The 22,431-nt window shown below is 34.6% G+C and overlaps 1 protein-coding gene across 1 annotated transcript in view; it reads left to right on the top strand.

The window, feature by feature from the left end:
* The window catches only part of LOC114330859 (adenylate cyclase type 10-like), a 124,716-nt gene that overhangs the window by 19,733 nt on the left and 82,552 nt on the right, over positions 1-22,431 (top strand). Inside the window, exons 5-10 of the mRNA XM_050656847.1 lie at positions 1,620-1,683; positions 1,739-1,879; positions 4,471-4,693; positions 13,513-13,709; positions 18,240-18,474; positions 21,778-22,039. Coding sequence (XP_050512804.1) covers positions 1,620-1,683; positions 1,739-1,879; positions 4,471-4,693; positions 13,513-13,709; positions 18,240-18,474; positions 21,778-22,039 — 1,122 coding nt within the window. The remainder of the gene's footprint in view (positions 1-1,619; positions 1,684-1,738; positions 1,880-4,470; positions 4,694-13,512; positions 13,710-18,239; positions 18,475-21,777; positions 22,040-22,431) is intronic.

Raw genomic sequence — 22,431 nt, 5'->3', positions numbered from 1 at the left:
ATAAAATTATATGCTCTAAAATAAATTATTGTTTTCTAATTCCTAAAAATCATTACGTACACCGACTAAGCCCCAGGTAGACACGGGACTCAATTTACCCATCTTCGGGACTCAACTCGGCTATTAGAAATACGGATTATAAATTCTGGGACTCAACTAGGTTACTCCGGACTGATCTATTAAGGTGGCTCTGCTCGAGTTACTTCGAATATAAAAATAATGAAGAAAATTGCTCTATTTTTATACGTATACCGAATTTGAAGATTGAAATTCAAATGTCTGCAACTTAGTTTTTTTGGTATTTTTGGTATTTTTATACCAAATAATCGCAAAATACCGATCGTTTTTATTATTATAATATAATGTTATGATATGAGTGTCTTGAACATATGAAAATGTGTATGGATAAAAAGCATAAAAAGGAGAATGTAATGGCGTTAATTATTCAAAGATTACCATCCTATTGTTTATAATTTCTTCGCAAATACCAGCCAAATTTGACCAGTTGTGTCTCAGGAACTACTCGCAGTTTAATTTTTTCCTTTTAAAATAAGCGTCTTGCCGAGTCTTTTCCAGAGCCGTTTTCTGAATTTAATTTAATATAACATTTACTTAGATATGACATATCATTTGTATTTAAGCCATAAAAATTGTTTATAACTTTAAAACATTGCTGAGGCTGAAGCCGCCTAAATAATCCGATTTCAATTCTGTATGTAAAGTGTATTAGATAGGTATAGTGCCTCTTTATATGTAAAAAAATTAGCAAACTTCTAAATAGTCTAGCTTTTGTTCTAAAAGTTTTTAAAAAATTTCACCTTTTTAAAAATAAAATTAGATTGCAAAGTTATTTGGTAAGCAAAATCTATTAAGTCGATTTTAATGAAATTTGGTAGACGGTTGAAGGCCCGGTACTTTATGTCTCCGTTAACAGCCGGTTAGTTAACCGGGGTTTAATCGGGACCTCTTTAGGGTCTCTTGCGTTGTAATAAATGCATTTATAATTATTATTATACTTATTTATAATTATAATAATACTTACAATTGCATTTATTGCAACGCAAGAGACCCTAAAGAGGTCCCAATTAAACCCCGGTTAACTAACCGGCTGTTAACGGAGACATAAAGTACCGGGCCTAAGTATATTATAACAAGCTTCGAAGCGAATTATGAAGATCTAAGTGCAATCTATATGGTTGAAAAACATTGAATAATAACAGACAGAACTAAATTAAGACATTTTTAACCAGTCGTGTCTCATAGAAAATTTAATTACCTTTATTTTATTTTTTACGACTTTGCTCCAAAATGAATCTTTTTTAAGTTATAATCAAAGAAATAGAAAAAAAAACAATATTTTTAGTAATTTTTAAATATTTTTTCTACGAATTTTCCGGGCATATTTTAGAGGTAGCTTACATACGTCATTTATTATTATTGAAATCCTACCTTTTTCTGCAAAAATCCGAATGCCACCTCTCACATCCAAAAATAGACGCTGTTTCAATTAATATTATGTGCCCTAGTCTACAATAATAAGGGCAAATTTAACCAAAAGTTATAAAAATCCCATTGCTCGTACCATTAAGTTTATAGTAGTTAATTTATAATTTTGTCAGGTCTTAGGAGTTGGCCCAAATTGGAGAAACATTCAAAGACACTACGAAAAGACTGATTTTGTTGGTAAACCTTAGTCAAGCATATAGTATAAGTGTGTTATTAATGTATTTATTTTTAGAAATATACAGCCTTTTGAGCGATCTTCCTGAGGATCTAACTGATGATGTGGATCGTATAACTAACATTTCTGAGGACAGAAGTAGTATTGGACAGGAAGAGCCAACTCAAGCCTTAAACGCTTCAACGGATCAATATGCTTGTAGGTCCTATTAGTTTTAGCCAATTTAGCCACTTTTATTTTTATCATTATTAAAACACTAGTCATAGATATACAGAACTCTATTATATTTGTAAAATTGTTAAATTTTCATCTCTATTCTTCTTGTGGTTGTGGTGTCTCCCAATCGGAGGTTGGATATCATCATTATTATCTTACTTTATCTACCGGTGCTCTGAAGAGTTCTATTGAACTTCATTTAACCCTTTCACTATTTTTGTACATTACCATGTACCGGGTGTCCCAATAAGAATGGCTCTCGGCCATATCTCAGGAACCGTTTATACTACAGCTTCGAGAAAAAAAAATTTATAACAAAAGTTGCCCCTAGAAAAGCCTGGAAATTATTTTCATAATTGTGAGTCCACCGCTAGAGTGCGTAATTGAATATCCAAAATTAAAAAATCGAAATTTAACAAAATTTGCCAAATGAAAGGGCACTGGAAATCCAATCATCGTATTCTTCATACAATTCTGTGTCTGTGCATATTTTATTTCACAAGTTTAAGTCTACCTTTGCAAATAAGATGTGGGGGTGAGTGGGAACCTTGTTATGAAATAATCGCTCTAAGTCTGGTTCTGCTTAATCGATTTTTACAAACTTGGCCTTGTTGAAAACAGCTCTTTTTGGTCAATGTAATAGTTATAATTTGGAAACAGCTATTACGTAATATGCCGGCTAGAAGGCGCTATTTATTTTTTTTAGAAATCTAGTTTTCCTTGGAAAATATTAAATACAGGTATGTATTTTTTTTCCTGTATTACAAAATTAGACCAAATTAGCAACAGAATACCGAAAACCGCATGTCTATACCTTTTTTCTATCTCGAGATATCTTAAGAAACGTGTAAATTTTAAACATAACTGTTGCTGTCATATAAGTGGAAATAGAAGCACGTAGTGTGCTATGGAAAGAAAACAAAGGAACATTGTCCAGATGTCACCGTATATAATGAATCAAAACAACAATAAGACAAATAACACTATAAAATATAACAAAAAAAGAGTGTGTGTACTTTGTACGCGAGTAAGAAGTTATACTTCTATTATTATGATTTTAACGAAATAAATATATTTTAAACAGTTTAATTTTATTTTTATTTAAATATTACACTAATTTTAATACTTAAAATAATACCAAAAAATAGCGTTAATATGTAAATTTTTATGAATTTTTGCCTCTTGCATATACCTAAAGTTACGTAGAAAAAAGTTACAGAACAATATTTGCGAAATAACAAGGAAAATTGCCCAAAATTGCTGTGAGTGGCGAACTTTGAAAAATCATATTTCGAAAACTGTAAATCCTAATGACCTCTACCAAACATCATTTTAAAGAGAAAATATGTAAGTTTTTTTTCTGTGAAGCAATATCTATACCTATATCCCCGTGGACAAAAGTTATGGGACAAAAAACAAAATTTCTTTCTTTTGGGTTTCTTTGTGCTTTTTCTTTTGAATATATTTTTGTAAAAAAAAGTATCTTTGACTTTAAAAAGTTATATTTAGATAGGAAATTTAACCAGGAACAATTATTATGTAGACGTGTTTGTACCAAAAGTGCATAGAACTCACCCTAATGTAACCTGTGCCCAGGGACTAATTCACCCATTTTTTAAAAACGCACCCCTTTAAATGGTAGCACTCCGCGGTTTTTTCATATAGAGAGATTCATTGACCATATGAAATAATAAAACCCCGTTAACGTTGTAGTTCCTTTCTATAGTACATAATCAATAGCCTAATAGCAGTGCGTGAAGGGTTTAAAGTGTGCGTGAAGTAACACTTCATTTTAAATGGGATTTACTTTTTCGCACATTTTCAATGGGTTTTTTGGCACACTTTCATATAATCAAATATCCTTAACTTTCGGGTTGTCATAGTGATGACAATATGAGCAATGACTTACAACAAAATTTTTGACAGTTTTGTGGTTTGAAAGTAGTTAGGATTTTTAAATGTCAAAGTTCTAAAAATTATAGAATAGAAATGAATTCCAGTGACGAAGAGTTACAGTTTTTTTTATTTGTTCATGGTAGAGTAGATAAAATATTGTATGAAACTGTGCGTGAAGTACTTTTTGCGAACTTACACGATGTATAGCACTCGCTGCGTTGTCGCTCGTGCTCTAAAAATCGCGTGCGTTCGAAAAAAGCATACTTCACTAACTGTTTCATAAATAACTATTTTTAGATTCTTTGGGATATTCTAAATAAAAAAGGTTTCTAACCTAAAACTAAGCAGTTTTAGCCGCACCATTTTGTCTTTCCAACTATCCTTCTTAAATGTCTCATCTCCATTGCATTTATTCTGCTCTTATGTTTTTCCAGAATTGTCCAGTTTTCACTTGCATAGGGCACAGTCGGTATCACTATTGTGTTATATATGTTTATTTTTGTGTCTCTTGCAAGTTCTTTTTTTCCCAGTATCTACATGGTGTTCAGTAGTGTTATTAGTGTATAAATTGTTCAGATCACATTTGTCTCCCTTTTTGAATAGTAACACTATTAATTACTTCATTCCAGTTTTCTAATAAACCGTGTACTTGATAATTCAAAAACAGCCTATTTTAGTAAGACCGGCGGTAAATTTAGCTGTTAGACTTAATATATTGAATGAATTAAGACGGTTTATCATTGCTCCTGTCATGAATGGAATCGATGCTGAAGAACCAATTGAATATATGACGGAGATCAGACAAGTCTGTATACTTTTTATTAACATAAAAGTAAATGAAAATATTTCTTCTACTCAAGGAACAGAAGTTGCCAATAAAGTTTATATCTTGGTTTGCAAGTAAGTATATGAGTGTGCTAATATTTCACTTGCTTTTTTCAGTGACGTATATTTCTTTCTTAAAAGAATCAGACCATTACCCGTATGCGCGCCAGTGATGAATCTCAGAGGCGTAGCTATCCGATATTCAGGGGCCCCAGCGCGGTATGTCGAAAAAAAAGTTCCATTTAAAAAAATTTAACAAAATGTTCTACAACTTCACTATTAAAACGCTTTGAAACACTGTTTATTATTTGGATATCGAATTTCCTTATAGTGGGTCATCTATCTTATTATAAATTGTATGTAGATATGTACCTGTACCTATATACAGTGCTCTGGAATAAGTGTTACCCCTCCCTATTAACTTATTTATTTTTAGCACATAAGCAAAACGCTCGGACAGGTCGATTTCTAAAATAATCAGAGTATATTATAGCATCAATGTTTCGAACTTTACGCGATCTTTCTTCAGGCGACAGGCATACCTTTTATTTTTTTAAATGGGAAAGTACATCATGTGATACTTCATTTAAAAGCTTTTAAAATAGGTACAGATTACAAAAATGTATAATACTTTAATCCTTTTTGAGAGAGTAGGCGCAAAATTTCGGTCGAATTCTGTTTAAATGCATTCATTTTTTCCGAATACTGAGAAAATTAATAGGTATTTTTGAAAAATTTAAACGAAGAATGAAATGTTACAGTCTTATCGAGGGTTGAAAGACCCTGAGAACTTCTATAACGTTTATTTTAATAAGTCGCAGGGGTGAAAAAAGAGAAAATTTAGTCTAATTTTTAATTTCAAATATATCATTTAAAAGAAACTTTTTGTTTATTCTAAGGGACTATCAGCTCTCCATAATAATGTAATATTTTATTATACGTTTAAATTTTTCAAAAATATCTATTAGTTTTCTCAGGATTCGAAAAAAATTAATACTTACGTGTAAACAGAATTCGACCGAAATTTTGCGCTTACCCTCTCAAATAGGATTAAAGTGTTATACATTTTTGTAATCAGTATTTCAAAAACATTTAAATGAGGTGTCACATGATATACTTTCCCATTTAAAAAAAATCAAAGTTGTGTGTGTCACCTGAAGAGGGATCGCGTAAAGTTCGAAACATTGATGCTATAATATACTATGAATTTTAAAAATCGACCTGTCCGAGCGTTTTGCTTATGTCCTAAAAATAAATAAGTTAATAAGGGGGGGGTAACACTTATTCCAGCGCACTTTATGTATATCTATTTGCCGCCGCTCGCTGTTATTCCATAATAACAGAGCTTTTTTGTCTTCAAGCTACTTTTCATTGTCCATTCACCGTTGACTGTGAATGTAACTCTTTGTAAGCTTATTCCCTGTGGGGATAGCTACGCCACTAATGAATCTTCTTCTTATTGTGCCGTCTCCTTTCGAAGGTTGGCGATCCAAATGGCAACTGCAGCTTTGGAAACTGCTGCTTGAAAAATTTCTGCGAATGAGCGGTCCAACCATCTTCTCAGGTCCTTCAGCCTCGAGTTATGGCGTCTTCCTACTAATCTTTTGCCCTGTACTTTACCTTCCAATTTGATTTGGAGTAGTTCGTATCTTTCCCCTCTCAACACATGGCCCAAGTAGTTGAGAGAGAGATCTCTCTCTTTTCCTCCTCCTCCGTTGTTGTTGTTGAGAGAGATCTCTCTCTTTTCCTCCTCCTCCGTTGTTGTTGTTGAAGAGAGTGTATGTATATTTTCTATGGTCTGATTTAGTTTTTTTTTTTGAGTGAATTTGATGGCCTTGGCCGAGCCAATTAGCCAGTCATTTTGTTATTTTAAACAAATTTGATTTTTCAATCAGAGGAATTTTTTCTGTATTTCTATCTCTAAATACATAACAAACTAACATTATTATCTACAATTATTATCTAAATAATACTCTGTTTTGGTTGTTCATTTTTTTTTGTAAATTTTTATTTTTTTTTGTATTTTTTGTTGCATTTTTTTATGTTGTTAATTTGTTTTTTTTTTATTATTTTTTTTATTGTTATTTTTTATAAATTGTTTTTTTTACTACGCTAAGACGTAAATCCGATTCATCCTCGCGGAGGTTTACATCTTCTTAGTTTTTTTTTTCTTTTTTTTTTGTTGCTTTTTTTATTTTTTCTGTTTTTTTTTTTCTTTTCTTTTCTCTTTTTTTGTTCTTTTCTTTTTTCAATTATAATATACAATAATAACTTAAATCTACAGGGTTTAAAACAAAATAACAACAAAACAAACATGTCTGTTTTGTTTTAACAAACATGCGCTTTGTTTTAACAAAATTTCTTAAATACAGGGTAAATTTTATTGCTACAATCTATATTTACAGTGTTTGATATGTTCGTAAATTGTTTTTAATTTATTAATATCTTCAGAAAATATCAAATTGTTCAGGTAGACGGGAAGTGGAATTTTTAATATATTAAGATTATCATAAAATTTGTTTATATTTACTGATTGATGTGAACATTCGAGGAGAATATGTAGTAGATCACCTTCTTTTCCACACTCACAGTTAGGTGACTCTGTGAGACCCAAACTGTACATATGAAGGGGGGTAAGAGCATGATTACATCTCAATCTATTTATAACTCTTATGAAATGGCGATTTGGTACAGAATCAAACCATCCCATCTTTTAATGGGAATTTCAGGCTGCATTTGTTTGTAATTACTACCAGTTCTCGTGTTTCGATAATACCTTTGCCAATTTTCTTTTTGGTGTCGTCTACTAATAATATCAATATCCGAAATGGGTAGTAAGTTCATGGGAAGTTCTTCGCCTATTTCTAGAGCGGATTTGGCTAGCCTGTCTACTATTTCTTTACCCCTAATGCCTGCGTGTCCCTTTTTCCATGAAATAATGATGTTTTTTCCTAAATTTGCAATTTTATTATAAAGAGTCATAATTTCCAGTTTTATATATATGATATATATATATATATATATATATATATATATATATATATATATATATATATATATATATATAAACAGATGAAATAGAGAATGTGGAAAAATCCCCTTACGAACAATTCACACATCCACCATTTCGGGTTGGGAAAAATTTTTCGAATAGAATCAAAGATCCAAACACCAGTTCTCTTTGATTCTATTCGAAAAATTTTTCCCAACCCGAAATGGTGGATGTGTGAATTGTTCGTAAGGGGATTTTTCCACATTCTCTATTTCATCTGTTTGATTTCGTACGAGTGGTCGTCAAACCATTAACCTTGGATCCTTTGATCACTGAGTGTGTTTCAAGGATCTACATCTCATGTTTTTAAACATATATATATATATATATATATATATATATATATATATATATATATATATTCTATATTCTATATATATTCTATATATATTCCAGTTCTATATAAGTATATATATTCTGATTTAGTTTATAATGTTTATCTTCTTCTTTATGTGCCATCTTCTCTAAGAATTTTAACAACCACCATGGCAATTCGCACTTTCGATACCGCTGCTCTAAAAAATCAGCAGAAGTGCAGTAAAACCAAACTTTCAAATTGTTTAACCAGGAGATGCGTCTTCTTCCACGACTCCTTCTACCGTGTATTATTCCTTGTATTTTAATTGTAGCAAGTTAATACGCTCGCCCCTCATGGCATGTCTAAGATATTGCAGTTTTCTAACTTTAATTGTATTTAAAACCTCTTTACATTTTCCCATTCTTCTCAACACTTCGAGATTCGTGACTCTATCCACCCAACTTATTCTTAATATCCTTCTGTAGGTCCATAACTCGAAGGCTTCTAATCTGCCCGCAACATCTTTCTTTAATCTCCAAGCCTCCAACCCATAAAGTAATACGAAAAACACGTAGCATCTCAAAAGTCTTATCTTTAAAAAGACTAAGTTTTCACTCTAATGGCATATAAAACAACATAATGCTGTTCTACAGCCCACCAGAATGAAAACAATGGGAACCTTCTCTGGTTACACCTCCGAGGCTTCTACAATTTGCAAGCCATGCGGATGCTGAGACTAAGGAAGATGAGGGAATTCTACAATTTATAATTCACGTCCCATCTGCTCAGCGCGGTAAAGTTCCAACGAGAATGGTTCCCTTCATACTCCACACAGAGTAAATGTAAATCAAAAATGAATAACCATTTTCAATTTCGTTGCAAAACGAAAATACAGCCGAACCATATTCTAGTCCAATCAGAGAGTGCTGCAAGCACCCCTACCGGTTTCGAAACTTATTAGTCTCTCATCAGGAGGCACATGTGCTGCTCTCCCTGATCCAACCAAAACAAACCCCAGCGTGCAGTCCCGGATTGCAACGAACGAAATGGCATAGATGCCCTAGCGGCAACTGCTAGCAAAAAGACTAAGTTTTCACTCTAATGGCATATAAAACAACATAATGCTATTCTACACCCCACCAGAATGAAAACAATGGGAACCTTCTCTGGTTACACCTCCGAGGCTTCTACAATTTGCAAGCCATACGGATGCTGAGACTAAGGAAGATGAGGGAATTCTACAATTTACAATTCACGTCCCATCTGCTCAGCGCGGTAAAGTTCCAACGAGGTAAAGTTCCAACGAGAATGGTTCCCTTCATACTCCACACAGAGTAAATGTAAATCAAAAATGAATAACCATTTTCAATTTCGTTGCAAAACGAAAACACAGCCGAACCATATTCTAGTCCAATCAGAGAGTGCTGCAAGCACCCCTACCCGTTTCGAAACTTATTAGTCTCTCATCAGGAGGCACATATGCTGCTCTCCCTGATCCAACCAAGTTTCCAAGATCCCTTAGTCTCAGCATCCGTATGGCTTGCAAATTGTAGAAGCCTCGGAGGTGTAACCAGAGAAGGTTCCCATTGTTTTCATTCTGGTGGGGTGTAGAATAGCATTAAGTTGTTTTATATGCCATTAGAGTGAAAACTTAGTCTTTTTGCTAGCAGTTGCCGCTAGGGCATCTATGCCATTTCGTTCGTTGCAATCCGGGACTGCACGCTGGGGTTTGTTTTGGTTGGATCAGGGAGAGCAGCATATGTGCCTCCTAATGAGAGACTAATAAGTTTCGAAACCGATAGGGGTGCTTGCAGCACTCTCTGATTGGACTAGAATATGGTTCGGCTGTGTTTTCGTTTTGCAACGAAATTGAAAATGGTTATTCATTTTTGATTTACATTTACTCTGTGTGGAGTATGAAGGGAACCATTCTCGTTGGAACTTTACCGCGCTGAGCAGATGGGACGTGAGTTGTAAATTGTAGAATTCCCTCATCTTCCTTAGTCTCAGCATCCGTATGGCTTGCAAATTGTAGAAGCCTCGGAGGTGTAACCAGAGAAGGTTCCCATTGTTTTCATTCTGGTGGGGTGTAGAATAGCATTATGTTGTTTTATATGTCATTAAAGTGAAAACTTAGTTTTTTTGCTAGCAGTTGCCGCTAGGGCATCTATGCCATTTCGTTCGTTGCAATCCGCGACTCCACGCTGGGGTTTGTTTTGGTTGGATCAGGGAGAGCAGCATATGTGCCTCCTGATGAGAGACTAATAAGTTTCGAAACCGGTAGGGGTGCTTGCAGCACTCTCTGATTGGACTAGAATATGGTTCGGCTGTGTTTTCGTTTTGCAACGAAATTGAAAATGGTTATTCATTTTTGATTTACATTTACTCTATGTGGAGTATCAAGGGAACCATTCTCGTTGGAACTTTACGGCGCTGAGCAGATGGGACGTGAATTGTAAATTGTAGAATTCCCTCATCTTCCTTAGTCTCAGCATCCGTATGGCTTGCAAATTGTAGAAGCCTCGGAGGTGTAACCAGAGAAGGTTCCCATTGTTTTCATTCTGGTGGGGTGTAGAATAGCATTATGTTGTTTTATATGCCATTAGAGTGAAAACTTAGTCTTTTTGCTAGCAGTTGCCGCTAGGGCATCTATGCCATTTCGTTCGTTGCAATCCGCGACTGCACGCTGGGGTTTGTTTTGGTTGGATCAGGGAGAGCAGCATATGTGCCTCCTGATGAGAGACTAATAAGTTTCGAAACCGGTAGGGGTGCTTGCAGCACTCTCTGATTGGACTAGAATATGGTTCGGCTGTGTTTTCGTTTTGCAACGAAATTGAAAATGGTTATTCATTTCTTATTTTTAAATAAATTGTAATGCCCTGCTACAGAATACTATTTTCAGCTTGTTGAAAGCATTTCTTTCCTGTCCTATTCTTGCCTTAATCTCTTCTGTGTACTCATTATTTTCATTAATTATGATCCTTCGAGTCATAATAGAAGGGAAAGTGGAAGGAAAAAAGTTCCAGGAAGAAGAAAGTGCTCCCGGCTGAAGAACGTAAGAGACGGGACAGGCATAGACACACATTCAATGATATGAACAGCTCAAGATAGAGAGAAACTTGCTGAAGTTACAGGTTATAGCCAACCTTTAGTAACGGAAAAGGCACCTTAAGAAGAAGATCGTACCCAGATACCTATTTATATTTTTCAAGTTTTTTAATTTGTTCTCCATGTATTGTTATGCTTTCTTGGCGCTATTGGGCTTTTGTAATCACCATAAATTGTGTCTTTTTTGAGTTTAGGAACAATCCCTGTCGACAATCTGTTGTAAATCCTCAAGACATTTCGCTAATAAAATAATGTCGTCGGCAAACCGTATATTATTGACTGGTCGACCATTTACTTTTATTCCCGTATTTAGTTCTTCTAGTGCTTCTGGATTATTTTCTCTGAATACAAATTGAACAATGTAGGAGACAGGACACAGCCTTGCCTGATGCCTCTCTACATCTCGATTTCATTTGAAAAGACGTTGTTCTCTTTTACCACAGCACAGCGATACGATTGTAGTAGACAACACTAATGATCCTCATGTTTCTCATGTCTTAAATTTTTCTTTTCAAGTAATTCGATAAGGTGGTTATGGCTGACCTTATCGAAGGCTTTGTTTTAATCCAAGAAATACATATATTTATATACATATACTATCTGATTAAAATCCAGGCACCTTTTAGTATAGTATAGTTGATCCAAAAGATGGCATAACCCAGACATCCAAAGTGAAAGTTATCCTTCCACACCAAATTGTTCTATATGGTCCACACAATGTCCAGAAAAAAGTCACACCATTTTGAGCGTCGGGTTTGGGGGGAAGAGGGGGGAGAAATCGGTAAATTCGTAGTTTTTTAAGTTTTTCGCCAATATTTCTAAAACTATGCGGTTTAGCATGAACAACCGCCTATACAAAATTGTTCTACATTAAATTTGAAATAAAAAAGCCCTATGCATAATCTTTCTAAAATGAATGGTTTCAAAGTTACGGAGGTAGTATAGTATAACTGGTCCAAAAAAAGGCCTAACCCAAACATCCAAAGTAAAAGTTTTCCTCCAACACCAAAATGTTCTATATGGTCCACATATTGTTCAGTAAAAAGTTACACTATTTTGAGCGTCCGGTTTGGGAGGGAAATGGGAGAGAAGCCGGTAAATTAGTAGTTTTTTTTAAGTTTTTCGTCAATATTTCTAAAACTATGCTTTAGCGTAAATAATGTTAGACACCAAAATATTCTACATGAAATTTAAAACAAAAAATGTTCTATACATAATTGTTATAAAATCAACGGTTCCAGAGTTACGGAGGGTGAAAAGTCGAGGATTTCGATACTTTTTATATTTTTTGGGTAATATTTATGATATAACTATACCAAAAACCCAGACATCCAAAGTGTAAGTTATCCTCCAACACCAAATTGTTATATATGGTCCACATAATGTTCAGAAAAAAGTCACACCATTTTGAGCGTCGGGTTGGGGTGGGGGGAGAGGGGGGAGAAATCGGTAAATATAAAAAGTATCGAAAACCTCCACTTTTCACCCTCCGTAACTCTGGAACCGTTGATTTTATAACAATTAAGTATAGAACCTTTTTTGTTTTAAATTTTATGTAGAACATTTTTGTATAGAACACTCCTTACGCTAAAGTATAGTTTTAGAACTATTGACGAAAAACTTAAAAAACTACTAATTTACCGACTTCTCCCCCATCTGCCTCCCCCCCCCAAACCGGACGCTCAAAATGGTTACTGAACAATATGTGGACCATATATAACAATTTGGTGTTGAAGGAAAATTTTTACTTTGGATGTCTGGGTTAGGCCTTTTTTGGACCAATTATACTATACTACCTCCGTAACTTTATAACCGTTCATTTTAGAAGGGGTATGCATAGGGCCTTTTTTATTTCAAATTTAATGTAGAACAATTTTGTGTAGAGGGTTGTTCATGCTAAACCGCTTAGTTTTAGAAATATTGACGAAAAACGTAAAAAATTACGAATTTGCAGATTTCTCCTCCCTCTCCCCCCCAAACCCGACGCTCAAAATGGTGTGACTTTTTTCTGAACATTATGTGGACCATATAGAACAATTTGGTGTTGGAGGATAACTTTCACTTTGGATGTCTGGGTTTGGGTCTAACTATACCATACTATTTGTACAAGTTAATTTACACCGAACAGGGCTTCCCTCGTTCCCAGTCCATTTCTAAATCCAAATTGTGTGTCATTAATGTCTTCCTTTATTATCCGATGGTCTTGGCATTCTTTCGAATTAGTTTTATTTTTGGCAATTGTTATAAATGTTGACATCAGCCAATCTCTGAGAATGATTCCTGTACTGTATGTTGTATTAAATAAGCCGACCAATATTCCAATTTGCTGTTTTCTATAAACTGTATTATGTCTACCGATATTTGGTCAGGACCTGTTGCCTTGTTTTCTTTGCTTGTTCGTAATGTATGTACAAATAATTAAATTTCTAATTACAGTACTGTCAAAAATGGGAACGGATGCGTAAATAAAATAAGTAACTTTGATAAGGATCTCATGCTTCTGGTTATTTTTGGACTACGAGGATTTAAGCATGAATTGGAAAGTCAATTAGCCTTAAAATGTGCCATAGAATGTCATAATAAGTTAACAGCTCTTGATGATATTATGGGAGTAGCTGCAGGAGTTACTACAGGTAGGTCACCTATTAAAATTCGCAATAGCTCTATTATTGATAGTGGTTTAATACAATCGTAGCAAACTTGTTAAGGAGAAGACCATATAAAATAAAAATATCTATAAAATAATGAAAAGTACGAAAGCTATCTTTCAAATTTTCACACTAGTCCATTCCTTTTTCTACCATGAAATAGGTTCTTTCGTCTTTAAGACTCAAAATTCGTTCGAAAACCTTTCCTGTACTTGTCGTGTCCCTTTTTTAGGGACGAAAGGATCGGATTTCCAATGCATTCCAACTTAGATTTAACTCGTATTATTTTTCCGAGAAAAACATACGTATTCTTACTGGCACTTTAATACAGCTACGTACTACATAACTACAGATTGAGGTAGTCACTTTTCGCAAGGTTCACATTCTCCGTGACTAATCAATTATTGGCTACTTTATACCTTCTGCCAAACATAGACTTTGTATCAGTAGGTTCTGTTGATACAAGGCCACAGAACTGAGGAAACCAGAAATGCGCATAAACCCCTTACTAAGGACGAAAAAATGCTCTACTGGATAGGCCTCTTTGATAACGAGTAAACCTATAAACACGTGTCAGATGATGGTAACACACTCGAATTGAATTAAAACAAAATCGTCTACATTTATTCTGTTGCATGCTATGCTAGGTGAAGAGTAAAAAATGATAGCGGTTTATATGGGTAACTGTTGATGCATTCGTGGAATAGATTCCTAGCATCGCCCGATGGCATGGTTATACCTTGGATTCGCAGTTTACTTTAATCGTTATCGATACTCACTTTATATTTCCTGGTTAGAAGTATGCATTGGTATAATATTTTAATTCGCTCTGTGCAAGTACTTGGGGATACGAGAAACGATCGTGGGCGAGTCGCGGAGAAACCTTGCAACTTTCTAACATATTTCTTAAATATTTCATATTGTCAAATTTATGTATATTTCTGACATTGAAGAAAATGGGATTTCGCAAATTGTAAAAATTATACCTATGTTGCTCCACAATATTGACATGATATGAAATTATTAAAGTGAATTTAATTAATTGTATTTTGCTTGTAATAGTACTGCATTTTAACAATTGATTTTATTTACTACATACCTACAATGTTTACGTTTTAATAACATAACCTCAATCTTACGTTTTCTTTTTATTATATTTCTCCATGAAGAATTGGAAACTACTGAGCAAATAATAACAAACGACCTGGTTACCCTCGGGAGATATTTCCGTCACTGGAGATTACAGCCCAATACCTCCAAGACGGAAGTATCATGCTTTCATTTAAACAACAGATTGGCTAATTATCAATTAAAAATCCACTTTGAAGACAGACTTCTCAATCATACTAAATACCCAAAATATCTAGGTGTGACACTCGATAGAACGCTAAGCTTTAAAGAACATCTTAAAAAGACGACTGCAAAACTTAGAACACGCAACAATATTCTACAAAAGTTATGCGGTACCACATGGGGTTCCTCAGCGACTACACTTAGGTCGACAGCGCTGGGACTCGTGTATCCTGTTGCAGAGTACTGTGCACCTGTATGGGGGTGTGGCTCAACAGCCCACACACCAAACGTGTTGATGCCCAACTAAACCAGGCTTTGCGTATTTTATCAGATACAATCAAGGCCACGCCAACGTATTGGCTACAAGCACTAAGCCACATAGCCCCCTCACACATCCGTCGAGAACATGCCCTTGTCAGGGGGTATAGAAAAATTAACGCCGATCCTGTGCTCCGTTCTCACTTTGGTATTAACGACAGAGACATAAGTAGGCTTCGCTGAAGAAAAAACCCTCTGGATTCTGCAAGGATACTAATTGAAAGGAATTTCGAAATAACCGACCGTTGGCAAGAAGATTGGGAGACGAATACTCCACCTGACATCCGGAATATTCCATGTATTACAAGCAATCCAGAGGGTTTCAATCAATCCCTCTGGTTTTTATAGTACATTAGTGAGATTCTACTGAGTAACTCATTCGTTTAACACAAGATTATTTGTTTTCAAACAACACTACAGTAGACTATAACTGTTATACCTTAAAAACAGAATTTTATAGATTTCAGATAAACATATGTACAAACATTCACGAAATTAAACGAGAGCAGTCAAGAAGTTTAACAGAATTAGAATCAACTGTGGTAGGTGCTCTGATTCACTTTTTAGATGGGGAAAATACCTTCTCCAAATTGCGATTGCGATGCTGAGAGACAAACGATTAAGCATTTGGTGGAGGAATGCCCCATCGAGGCCCGGCCCCAGGGGTGGGCGAACTGGGCGGCTGCCCAGAGCGGCAAATTTAGGGGCGGCAAATTTTAGAGGACTTTTTGAAATCAGCAAAGTATTATATATAGTATAATTTTACATTGTAGACCTAATATTTCTGGGGTGGAACAAATGACTATTGTTGTACGTTTTGTCGATTTAGGTTCCTGTTTACAAAGTGTTAAAATTGCAGAAAATTTTCTTGGATTTGTGCCTGTACTGGAACCACTGGCTTGGGACTTACAGCAGTTATTTTGCAAAAACTTAATGAACTGGGAATACGTTTGGAAGATATGAGAGGACAAGGGTATTATAATGGGGAAACATGAAAGGGAAGAACTTGGGAGTTAAAAACAGAATTTTAAAAATGAATCCTAGATCAGTTTTTGTCCCATGTTCTAGCCATTCACTCAACTTAGTCGTGAACGATGCTGCTAAAGCCTCACAGTTTTACGACTTTACCTCAAAATTTACGACTTTTTCTCAGCATCTATTCGTCGTTGGGCTATAGTGAAAAATAATATTTCTAGCCTTACATTGAAACCTTTGCCCGAAACTAGATGGGAAAGTAGAATTGGTGCAATTACTCCCATCAGATACCAAATTGAAGAAATCTACCATGTTCTTGTAGAAATTACTGTCAATAAAAACAACGATAAAATGGTGGCTCATGGTCATGAGGCAAGCTGTTTGGCAAATCAAAGCCGTGATTTTACTTTTTTTTGCTTTGTGGTAACATGGCATGACATTTTACTTCACATCAATGTAGTCAACAAATCACTGCAAAGTATTGATATGGTGGTGTATCAAGCTGAGAGTTTATTAGAAAAAACCGAAATCCATTTTAAGTCTCTCAGAAGTGATTTAAAATTCTAGGGCTATTGAACAGACGCAAAAGAATCCATCAAGAAAGCCATCAAAGTTAGAAATTGAGAACCCGAAAATCGGGGGCACAGTAACAGCAATAAACAGGAAAGTGAAAAGACAATTTTGCTATGAGGCTGAAGATGAAAATATGGACGTATTAATTATTATATTAACGTTATATTTAAAAATTATGGATACAACCGTTAATACGTTAAGTGATAGATTTCAGCAAATTAAGAGCCAGAGTAAAATGTTTGAGCTTTTGTACGACATAAACCAAATTAAGGATATGACTGCTAGTGATTTATCAGATAGATGTTTTAGGCTATGTGATGCTTTAACTTTTGATGAGTCAAAAGATTTAAATTATGCTGATCTAAAACATGAACTTAAAGAATTTCCACGATTGTGAAGCCCAATAGTACACCTGTAGAGACCCTGAAAATGATTAAAGAGTTTGATTTTGATTTCGCATTCAATCTTAGGGTTGCTTTGAGGATTTTATTAACCCTACCAGTGACAGTGGTTTCTGAAGCAAGAAGCTCTTCAAAGCTAAATCTAATAAAAAATTACTAGGATCAACTCAGGAACTTTTGAGTGCTCTAGCGACAATCTCTAGTGAACACGAAATAGCTGAGTCACTGGATCTTGAAGAATTATTATTAAAAGACTTTTCCCGTGCCAAGGCAAGACGAGTGCTACTTACTTAGCATTTAATTTAGTACAAAGCACATATGAATAAAAATACAATCTTGATTAAAGTTGGCGATTGTTGAAAGAAGGTGGTAAATCAAGGGGGGGGGGCGATCGCAAGAAGGTGGTAAATCAAGGGGGGGGGCGATCGCCGAGCTTGCCCAGGGCGGCAAAATCCCTAGGGCCGGGCCTGGCCCCATCAGATCGTACAGTGGCAATCGGTAAGATTTTTTAGTGGCGACCAATGAGTCAATTGAATATATTTCCCAACTAAATTTTCGTTTATAAAAAATTTATTATTATTTATAATGTATTGTTATCTTTATTTGTATACAAAAACTGTGATATAGCCATACGCTAAATAAATAATTCTTATTTTTTTTTTGTTATGGCCATGACAATTATACAGTAACCAGGACTAATATAATTGGCCAATATAATTATAAGTGCTAAAAATGTTGCTGAGCTATGAAATCAGGTGTCGCTCTTCCGAACTTGCACGGTCCCAATACATTTATCAATCATTCGGTGCGTTTTGATTCAGTTCAGCCTTCTTACAAAGCCTCTCTGATAACGGGTAAAACTAGAAACACGTGCCAGAGGATGGTAAGAGGCTTGAATTGAATCAAAACGAAACCGTCTGTTTGCTTTTATTTTAGTTCATATACTTATTTTTAGGAAAGTGCTACTGTGGTGCCTTCGGTCATACTTTAAGGCGAGAATATACTGTAATCGGCTTAGTAGTAAACAAAGCAGCAAGATTAATGGTGGCTTATCCCGGTAAAGTTACTTGTGATAGGGAAACGTTTCTACACAGCAAACTCGAATCAAAAAATTTTATTCTACAAGAATACAAGTTTCTTAAAGGCATTGTTAATCCAGGAGCCATTTATGAATTTCAAGGAATTCAAATGTATGTAATTTATCTTATTATTAAACATAATAATTTTTTTGACTTTTTTTTTATTATAATCCGTTCAGACGCTCTAGACCTAGGATCTAGATCTAGAGTCTATAGCGTCTGAATCGTCTGAATGGATTAGAACGAGCGATTGACAATTATTTTCATCAAAGCTATCCGAGCAAAAAATTATGTATGTCTTGTTTTAATCTGAATTTGTATCATTGATTTATAAATTAATTTTGCGAAAGACAGTTTATGTCTACTGCCAGAAAGCAAGGGCGAATCCAAGAGGGGGCCATGGGGGCCATGGCCCCCTCCGAGAATTTAAAAAAATATAAATTGAAATATTGGCAGTTCAAATGTTCTTAGTTTCAAACACATATAATATGTATAAAACAGGGGATAAATATGTTTTCTGGACTAGAATTGAAAAGCAGTATAACAGAAGCTTCAAGAATGACATGTTGGATGATTTATAAATCAAAGTATAGATAAGTGCCAATGGTTAGAACGATCTTGGCAGCCATCAAAATCCTATCAATTTCCATATTCTATACACACAAAGAATAAAAAAGGAATGAAGCGTTACTTTCTTTACTTGGATCACCAGAACTTACAACAAAGGAGTTGTTTGGTATTTTCGAACAGTCAAAAGGAATTGTTTTACAAGTATTGAATTTTATTTTTCCAATGAAAAATATGGTCATAATAAAGGGATAACAGCCGAAAGCCTTGCCATGAAATCTTTAACATCTTTCGCCGAACTCATGGGCAAAGACGGAGCCATACAAATCCATGAAAAAACATTATATCACAAGGAGTGCGTTGAGGTTTAGGTGGATTTTCTACAAAGTTATCACAACCCGCAAAAGTCAGTCAAACCAGAAAGACTCTCAAAGGTCTAAACAGATACAAGAACATAAAGAAAAACTACGACCAATAGTAGAGTCTATAGTGTTCTTAGGTCGACAAAATATTCCTCTAAGAGGCTGTCGTTATGATGGCCTTCTGCTTCTGGACGAAGATGTTGGATCTAGCAATGAGGGGAATTGTTAAGATTTAAAATGTCATCAGGAGATAAAACACCTATCCGCAGCAACATACATTAGTAACACCAGTCAAAATCAATAATTAATAACATGTTGTGGTGAAGAAATAATTTAACAAAACATGAATCAGGTTCAAAGTGCAAATTACTACTCTGTCATATTTGACGAAATAACGGACGTATCCCACGTAGAACAGCTTTATCTAAATTTGAAATACACACACAATAACAACATTCGTGAAAACTTTGTCAAGTTAATTGACGGGTATGAGAACATAAAAAAATTATTAGTGAAAATCAAGAAATAGGGGAAGAACAAGACCTGACAGAGTGACAGGAGAAGCATTGGAAAAAATAGTATTAAACTTGTTGAAAGAACTGTACTTGGATCCGAAGAAATGTGGATGAATCGGTAACAACTTTAATGTTACTTTAATAACGATACCTTTTGAATGTCTTTATAGAACTCAAAAGTGTGTAAAAAATGTCTTCAAACTCACCATTTTAACCATAATTTTCAAAAATTACCCCCTGGCCTCCCGGTACACCTCCCCAAAAAAAGTTCATGGCCCCTCCCGAAAATCGGTCCTGGATCCGCTCTGGCCAGAAAGTAGTTCCACGACAAGTTTTCAGATTTATATTATTATTTATTATTTTTAATACATTTTGCATCTGGACTTTTCACCTTTTTTTGGGCTACCAGGAAATTTTTTTCTACCAGGACAACCTTCTTCCTTCGATTTTACCCTTCACGTTTTTCTTCTTTTAATGGTGGTCAAAAGTTCTCTGTCTCTTCCCATTATGTGCAACATCATTTTGTTCATAATATGATCGGTACATAGTATTTTAAAAATATTCTCCTAAAAAGCCACATCTCAAAAGCTTCCAGCTCTTTCAGGGGGTCGTCTAGTGTCTAGGCGGTATTTTTAACGCTTTGTTGGGAATTTTTTTTAAAGGATTTAAATAAAATAATCTATCATTTTTATATCATATTTACTAACATTTTAACAAACTTTATGAATTTTTTAAAGTCGATATAGTGTTTTTTTTAATTACATCGGCCAACAGGGACACATATAAAAAAAGTTTCTCAACTGCTGCCATGATTTCGGCTGTTCTGCTTATTTGAAATCAAAAAATCAAACACCATTTGAATTGTGAGACTTCAGGCTCTACATGGAACTAAAATAAAGTCGGTATTGCAAAAAATAATTTTTTTGTACACTTTACAAAAAAAATTCAATTTTTCCACTTTTTTGGAAGTCTATTTAGCTATTAAAAAAATCTAACAAAGCAATCTCAATTATTTTAGTTCACTGTATATATATGTTATAAAGATACTGTGAAAATTTAAGCAAAATCGGTTCAATAGTTTTTGAGATTTTATGGCAGCAAATTTAAAAAAAACTTGTTTCGAGAAAAATGCGTTTGAAAGTTATAATAATAAAAAAATGATCTCATCAATCTGCTATACCTGGACCATACAGTTCACCTTCTTCTTCAAAAAAGTCCTGCAAAGCCGTTTTATGTTCTCTCTTTAAAACCCGGGCTTCTTTTGCGAAATCGCTCAAGCGTCTCTCTGAACCAGTGATGTGGGAGAGAGAACCTCCCTCCCACATCTCTGCTCTGAACGGTCGATGCGAGAACTGTCACGTGACAGCGCTGACACGCCCGCTGAGCGAGCTCCCGTGCTATCCGTATACCTGCTCCGATATACGGTTGTACCTTTTAAACCACTTTCAATTTCGAAAAATCCTTTTACCCACGTCTTCTACACATATTTTAGATAATATTTATGCAAAAAAAATAAATCGATTTTTTTCACCCGAGACACTAGACAACCCCCTTAGTCAACATTAACAGTCCAAGCTTCGGCACCATAAAAAAGAATAGAGTGATTTTACCATCCGATATTGAATTTGCAGATTGAGTCTTTGGTTACCCAGAAATTTCCTCATCTTCAAAAGGCTGTTCTTGGTTGCTCTATTTTTGATCGAATTTCTGATTCCGGATTTAGATCTTCTGTAATCCACACTCCTGTATTTCATTTTGTCCACTTGTTCATGCAATATCTTTATGTTTTATTTGGATCCTTGTTATGACTTTACCCCTTTTACTGATAATAATTAGCCCTCATATAATTATATTTTAATATAATTATATTATATTATATAATTTATTAATTAATATAATTTATTAGAAAAGGACAATTGTTATACGAATTGTATAGATCTTTTAAATTTTTAATTAAAAGTTTCATTTAGAATCCAGGTTGACACGCCATTAGAAGATCCAAGTCCACTGTTAGGAAGAGATCAAGAAATATATCTATATAATAGTTTGCTACATAAAGCTAAAAAATATTGGGAAGACAAACGAGCTTACTCAAGTGTTATAAGTGTGTTAGTTTTCGAAGGAGCCTTCAGAGTTGGCAAAACGCGACTACTTGAAGAAATTATGTTTATTACAAAGGTTCCTGTCCAAAAGTTTATATTATCTGCCTTTGTTGTAGATGTAGTAGAGCCTGTAAGTACAGCCTTCTATTTTTATGCCATTAATAATTAAAACAATTTTTAAATCGCTGTAAAATTATTGTGTGCTTTAAAAATTATTATATTTCATACTGAGCCTCCACGGGAGACAAATTTACGCTAGCAGTAGCCGTAAAACGAACTTAAGGTTCCGCGGAACGGAATAGAAATAGCCGAACTGAACCAACTACGCACAAGTCCTGTAGTCGGTTCAATTCGGCTATTCCTATTAGGGGTCGACAAGACAAGAATTCTTGTCTTGATAACAACTTCTTGTCTTGTCTTGAGAAAAAGTCAAGAAATTTAAAAAAATCTTGTCTTGACGTTTTCTTGACATGTTATATCTTGTCTTGACTCAAGAAATTTCAAGATTTTGAAATTTCTTGA

This window comes from Diabrotica virgifera, chromosome 7 (genome assembly GCF_917563875.1).
Source record: "Diabrotica virgifera virgifera chromosome 7, PGI_DIABVI_V3a".
NCBI classification, from domain to species: Eukaryota; Metazoa; Arthropoda; class Insecta; order Coleoptera; family Chrysomelidae; genus Diabrotica; species Diabrotica virgifera.
This window is presented reverse-complemented; position numbering and strand designations above follow the sequence as displayed.